At 33.2% G+C, this 7,695-nt stretch overlaps 1 protein-coding gene across 1 annotated transcript; it reads left to right on the top strand.

The window, feature by feature from the left end:
• Nucleotides 1–6,643: 6,643 nt before the first annotated feature.
• Nucleotides 6,644–7,186, top strand: LOC141659932 (uncharacterized). Its single transcript, XM_074466872.1, has one exon. The coding sequence runs from the start codon at nucleotides 6,644–6,646 to the stop codon at nucleotides 7,184–7,186; it is 543 nt and encodes a 180-aa protein (XP_074322973.1).
• The last annotated feature ends 509 nt before the right edge of the window (nucleotides 7,187–7,695 follow it).

Below are 7,695 nucleotides of genomic sequence, written 5' to 3'. Positions count from 1 at the left end.
CAATGTTTGCACATGGTTTATTTTTCTCATAGTACTGACCAACCAATTCAGATATATTATTGAAGGACTTCAACTTTACTTCATTTTTCTCCAGTTTTCCCTTAGCACAACCTCAATCTCATTTGCACACTTAAGCTTGTTCTTCAGATAACCATTTTCTATTTTAGGGCTTCAAGCTCTACTATCAACAATTTAGTTCCTTGTTTTTCATTCTCAAGCTTCTCATTCATTTTTGTCAGTCTGCTCACTTCTTCATTTGCAGCCACCATGCTTGTATGAATGTGAAACATTTCTGTACTCATCTTTTCAACAGTTTCCTTATATTGATTCACATTTAAATCAGTGGTGATAAGAGTTGGTACATGTGATTTGGATGAGGATGATTCTTCTTACTCCAAGGCCATGAGTGCATAGTTACCAAGTTCTTCATCTTCATCATTTTCGGAGTCATCCCAACTTTTACCTTCTGCAATATAAACTTTGCTTTGTTGTTTCTTCAGAAGAGCTTCATACTTTGCTTCAAGTTCAAGATAAGCTTTATCTTTATCTGGCTTCTTGGGTTTCCTGCATTCTGTAGCAAAGTGGCCTAGTTCATCACAATTGAAGCACATTATCTTAGATGTGTCACCAGATCCAATTTTGTAGCCATTTCTGCTATCAGAATTGTACTTCCCTTTTTCCTTCCAGCTGCTATCTTTGTTGAAAGACTGTCCTTTACTCTTGAAGTATCTTGGCTTCTTTACTCTAATGTTAGAGAATATTCTAGCCAAATAAGCCATTGACTGATCTAGCTCATCCAGTTCTTCAAGAGTATATAACTCATCTTTTTCCAATTCCAGAATGACTTGCTCCTGTGAATCATTTGTTCTTTGCTCACTTGTTGAGGCAACTGGAGTTTGAGATCTTGATTCATCATTGGATGTTTGGCTTTCATTTATAATTAAAGCACTTAAGCCACCCACAACATGTCCTTGACCAGATCTCAATGATTGCCTTTGAATCATCTCTAGTTCATATATTTTGAGAATTCCATATAGAACTTTCAGAGTTATTCTGCTCAAGTCTCTCCCTTCCCTGATTGCTGAGATTTTCTGTTCCAAATGATCAGGGAGAGTAAGGAAGAACTTTAGGTTCACTTCGTCCGCTTCATAGTATTTGTCATGAAGCTGCAAGTCATTTATCAGCTTATTGAATCTTTCAAACACATCAGTAATGCTTTCCTTTGGCTTTGCCTTAAAACCCTCATACTGTGAAATTATTATTCTTCTTTGGTTTGACCTAACTTCCTCAGTTCCCTCACAGAGTATCTCAATATTTTCCCATATTTGCTTGGCACTATCACGGTTGACAAAGTTGTTGTACATCACATTGTCAAGTGACTCAATCAATATTAATTGCAAGCTGCTATCCAGGGAAACTTTCTTTTTTTCAAGATCAGAATATTCAGCATGATCTTTTGGAGCATAATGAGCTGGGATAACCATGTCTTCATCTGCAGATTCCTCAACTCTAACCATAGGAATGAAATGTCTATTCTTGAGGATCTGAATGTAGAGTGGATTGGCCATCCTGATAAACAGCATCATTTTTTTTCCAAAGAGTGTAGTTAGCTTTGTCAAAGGTAGGAATTTTGATGCTACTGATTTTCTGCGTACTCATTCTTCCAAGATCTTGAATCTGTTTACATTCAGATTTTGCTCTGATACCACTTGTTAGGAAATGAATAACACACAGGGGGGTGAATGTGTTTTATTGTTTTTGTGCATTTCTTGATTGTTTATGGTTGAACAAAGTAAACTAAATCTTGTAATAAAGTGTGTTCATGCAGAATTTAAGCTTGCAGAAAATAAAGAACACAGATCTTCAAAACTCACTTAATTTTATATTAAAATTAAGACTGTTTTGCTACAAAATTTCTAGGCTCTTTATTGATAAAGAGCTTAGCTTCTCCTTGAGAGTGTTACAAGAAATTTGATCTAAATTGTTACAACTAACTAAAGGACCAGTGTTAACTTTATAACTTAATTAACTGTTGGTTTACACAGTGTGTAATAAGATAAGCTATTAGCTTTTCTAAACTGTCACTTGTCATTTCTATTTATTGGAAAAGTAGATCTTCCATTTCTGGCTTAGCATATCTTTAGCATCCCGTGTTCACTTTGATCTTCCTTTGTCAGTTAATCTTTACCATTGATCTTGCACATTCTTCAAGCTGCTTTTTGTAGACTTGTTAATCCACCTGGTTGGATTGTTTGTTGATTGTTAATCTTGGATATTGAACTAGTCTGTGATTCTGTACTTTGAGAATTTTACATGAGATCTCCAGTTTAGAAATATAGAGATCTTGACATCTCGATAAGTAAAATGACTTATCGAGATCTCTAATGCTTTAGTGAATTTGACTTATAGAGGTCTCTGAGTTCTCGAATGAAACTTTAGCTTGTCGAGATCTCTCAGCATCATGTGTTCACTTTGTCTTGTCGATAACTTAGAGTTCTCTAGTGAATTTTGACTTATCTATATCTCTGAGTTCTCTAGTAGACTTAGACTTATCGATAACTCAGAGTTCTCTAATGAATATAGACTTGTCGATAACTCTGAGTTCTCTAGTGAAGAAATGACTTGTCGATATCTCCAATCTTCATGTCTTCTTGACTTGTCGATATCTCTCTGAGTTCTCTAGTAGCTTTCCTGACTTCTCTATAAGCCATTCTGGAGTTCTCGAATGACTTCTCTATAACATTAAATCTGTGACTTATAGAGATCTTGACTTAGAGTATTTTTCCTAAAACAACTTTATTCAACTCCAAGCTTCCTTATAATTCTTCTGAGGTATTATCTTATTGATCTTCTTCCAGATAGAATTCTTAGGCTTGATACTGTTTATAGAAAAAGTCTCCAGTCTGCTCCTTTGACATTTTTACAGACTATAAATGTTACAAGTACAAAATACAGATTAGGATCATAATACAACTTACTTAGGGTTGACAAAATCACTTAGTCTTGTTTAGATACAGGCATGTCTTGCACAACAATCTCTCCCAACTGGTGAGAAGATTGCTTAACGTACATTCATGCATGTTAACAAGACTAACCCCAAGCTTAACAGATTATGAAAAGTAACAGTTCATTATTCTCCCTAGATCAGATGTTCATTTGGCTATGCTTCACACTTTGACCAGGGCCACTAATGATATTGTTATCTTCAATAATCATTGACATCATCACTTATGTATGACAAGTTTAAATGTTCTAAAAAGTTATGAACATACACGTCTACTAATATAATTATTATGAAGTCTTATCATTTAAAATATTAAATGAACAAAATTAAGAATTGAATTTAAATTTTTAAAATATATATATATATAATATTAAAAAAATCTGTACGATCCATGCATCGCACAGGTTTTAAGCTAGTATATATAAATTAAAACTATGTAAATATGTCATGCGTATACTATCAACTCAAGAATGAGTAATTAGTGGTATTTTGGATAGTGTCTCCAGTTTAAAGGTATTTTGGTATTTGTTATAGTTGAAACAGCGTAGATTTCAAAATTCTATTACAAAACTTGTTACTACAAACACGCAACTAAAAGCGTCAGTCCGAAAGTCAATCTACTCAAATCCTAAGTCATCGAATGTTATCAAACTCGAATCTTAGACGAAAACTGAAATTTGTAAGTAATGAGCTATACAACCTAGTAAGAAACCAATCGATCCAACTAGTAGGCCAAGTAACATGTACAAATATAACAAAACATGACAGTATATACGATACGATATATGATCCAAACACTTTCGATACACATTCTTATGCTTATTTGATGCACACAATACAGATAATCACATAAAAATAATAATCTAAAACACATAATTCATGCCACGAACAATACAACCCCGTGATAACGGTCCTAAATTTTCATAGAATGGTCACTACAATCCGGTGAGTGCGGTCATAAGTTTTTATCCGATATTTCACAAAACATGTCGTAAATCATAGATCCAAAATTATCATCTATACACCACATATATGCAATACACATATATTATAACACATAATACTTTCAAATATATTATCACTTAACTCATATTTTTATAATCAAATATACACACAATTTTGAAAACACTAAAAATATCGATCGAAAATCTAACCAGATCTGAATTTAGATTTTTTGACCCTCTAAGCGAAGTTTTCTTGAAAAATACGAAGCACAAAAGTTGTAGAGAACGAAAATATTTTTCCGAAAATTCTAGAATCACTGAATTCTGACTTACGATAAATTTTCTATGAATTTTACAAGACTGCTGATTATTATGTGAAAAAGTCCTACGAATTTTGATATTAAATACGAGGAAGGAGAATATGATGAATATATAGCGATACAAAACACTAATTTTTTAATCTCCATTTTAAAAAAATGATCCAAATTTTAGGCATATTACTCTTACCTTATTTTATTGTTCTAATCATTATCAAATTCTAATCCATTTTATTCTATTATGCTTTTATTAATATTAATCTAAAATCATAATGATGGGATATTACAACAAGATGATAACTAAACCTTTCCTTCCATGTTCTGAAAAACCTACACGGTATCATCAACCATTTTGGTCGGGGATAAACCTCCTTTCTTATTATTTTTTTTTAATTTTATGATTGTTTAATAATCACTCGCCTTATTGAAAGTTTTTCTATTTATTTATTCAATCTTTTCTAATCATATTTTGAGTTTGATTGTATAGTTTTGTTTGTTTGGATATATGCGATCAAAGATCTGCCAAAATTTTATAAAAATATTTCTTTACGATAATTCATGTGCTATCACATGTTTGGTTGGATTTTTAAATATTTCAGGAGGAATCGGGTATTCAAAATTCTCAACACAACAAATTTTATTTCTTCGGTATTTATTCGACGATTTGAGTTTTAACGCAAGAAATCTTGATTTTTTTATATATTCGTTTAATTTTAATTATTTTTATAGATATCGTATTACTTAAAATTAGTTAATTATTTTACCTTCCAAATAAAAGTATCAAGTTTATTTAAGTTCGCAGTCAATGAGTTATTTATTTCAAAAATCTAGATAAATAACTATTGTTTTTTATTGCAACTACTCATTCATTAGTTAGAAAAATATTATTTAGTGACTCTTCATAATAGTATTCAATGTAGTCATTCATATAATATATTATTATTTTTGAAAAATGTTTAATACATCAAATTTGTTTTCAAAATTATTTACAAACAATTACGTTGCAGGTTGTTAATTGGGTGAAAAACCAAAATAACCACCATTTGGGGATATTTGCCCAAAATGCCTATTGGCGGGATGTTCCGCCCTTTTTACCCACTGAATACACATGTGGGGGATGCGGACTCAGATTTTAAAAATTTAACAAAGGATACGCATGTTCAACATGCGTATTCACATTTTGTTTTTTTTTATGAATACGCATGTTGAACATGCGTATTCTTTGTAAAAGCAAAAGTGAATATGCATGTTCAACATGCGTATTCTTTGTTAAATTTTAGAAGGTTACATACGCATCCCTTAACTGCGAATTTCGTGGGTATTTTGGGCGGTTCGCGCGCATCTGTGCATTTTGGGCAGTTGAAGGTGAAAAGTGGTGTATTTTGGGCATTCTTTCTTGTTAATTGGTAAATATGAGACAGCGCCGATGGTTGGAATTGATCAAAGACTACGATTATTCGATACAATATCATCCGGGAAAGGTCAACGTGGTAGCAGATGCTCTGAGTAGGAAGGAAAAGCTAAGTATGATAACAATACTGAAGGAAGTATCTGATGAAGTTGAAAAATTTCAATTAGAGCTACTAGAGAGGATAAAGAAATGCTAAGATTAAGTAATGACTCAAGAGAATAATCAGTTGATAGGAGAAGAGATATGTACACAAAAAGACGAACAAGGTATGTTGAGATTTTTGACAAGAATTTGGATTCCAAATGTCACTGAATTGAAGAAGAATATTTTTCAAGAAGCACACAACTCAAGATTTTCAATTCACCCGGGAAGTACCAAAATGTACCATGATTTGAAGAAGAGTTTTTGGTGGCTGAACATGAAAAGAGAAATTGCAGAATGGGTTTCAAAATACGACACATGCCAAAGAGTAAAAGCAGAACATCAGAAACCAAGTGGTTTGATTCAACCATTGAAGATTCCAGAATGGAAGTGGGAAAATATTTCCATGGATTTCGTAATGGGTTTACCGCGAACACGTTCTGGACACAACGCAATTTGGGTGATAGTTGACCGCCTTACGAAGTCGGCTCATTTTCTTCCAATCAATGAGAAGTCTTCGTTAGACAGACTACTTCATATGTATGTACGCGAAATCGTGTTACGCCATGGTGTACCTATATCGATAGTTTTAGATCGAGATCCGCGATTCAATTCAAGGTTTTAGAGGCAATTTCAATAAAATCTCGGAACAAAATTAAACATGAGTATGGCATACCATCCATAAACCGATGACCAAAGCGAACGAACAATCCAAACCATTGAAAATATGTTGCGAAGCTATGCAATTGATTTTTCAGGAAGTTAGGACGATCATCTACAACTCGTAGAGTTCTCATATAACAATAGTTACCATTCAAGTATTGGCATGCCACCATACGAAGCTTTGTATGGGCGAAAGTGTAGAACACCGACGAGTTGGGATGAATTTGGGGAAGGAAAGATTTTTGGACCTGAATTGATTCAGCAAATGAAGGACACCATCATTGTGATCAAGAAGAGACTTATTGCTGCTCAGGATAGACAAAAAAAATACGCGGACCCCACCCAGAAGGATGTAAAATTCGAAATTGGGGAAATTATATTGCTAAAAGTATCACCATGGAAGGGTTTGACCCGATTCGGTAAGAAAGGGAAATTAACTCCAAGATACATCAGACCTTTTGAAATCTTGAACCAAGTAGGGAAAGTTGCTTATGAGCTAGCCTTGCCGCCACAATATCAGCACGTGCATAATGTATTTCATGTCTTATTGCTAAAGAAGTATAATCTGGACGCCAATCATGTGATAGAGATTGAACTAGTAGAAATTAATGCCGATTTACCATATGAAGAGCAACCCGTGCAGATACTGGATCGGCAAGAGAGAATTCTTAGAAATAAATCAGTAAATTTGGTGAAAGTATTGTGAAGGAATCCTAAAGTCGAAGAATCAACGTGGGAGTTAGAATCTGAAATGTGGAACCGGTATCCTCAACTATTTTGCTAAATTCTGAGGACAGAATCCTATAAGGGGAGAGGATGTGACAACCAGTAAATATTTGAGTTGTTTTATAAATGCGATGTTTATATTCATAAATATTCTGTGTTATAAGGCCGACTATGTGGATTTATTATATATTTTAGTTTTGTCGTATGGCGTTGCGAATGTTGCTGGAATATTTTTTAGCATATAGCTTTTGTACGCGAGTAAGATTTTCGTTACGCGATTAAATAAGTAGCGCAATTTGATTAGTTGCTACTACGTGATTAAGTAATAATTGAGATTCATGCGATATAGTGATATTTGTATGAGTTGAGAATAGACTGATAAATTATATTCTAATATTGTGGAGTAGAGTCAATTTATTTGTAATTGCTTATGTGTTTTTTAATGTGTTAAATTATATTCTACATGAATTATTTATTAGTGTGATAATA

This window comes from Apium graveolens, chromosome 5, assembly GCF_009905375.1.
Source record: "Apium graveolens cultivar Ventura chromosome 5, ASM990537v1, whole genome shotgun sequence".
Lineage (NCBI taxonomy): Eukaryota > Viridiplantae > Streptophyta > Magnoliopsida > Apiales > Apiaceae > Apium > Apium graveolens.
Note: the sequence above shows the minus strand (reverse complement) of the source record. Positions and strands in the feature narration are given on the sequence as shown.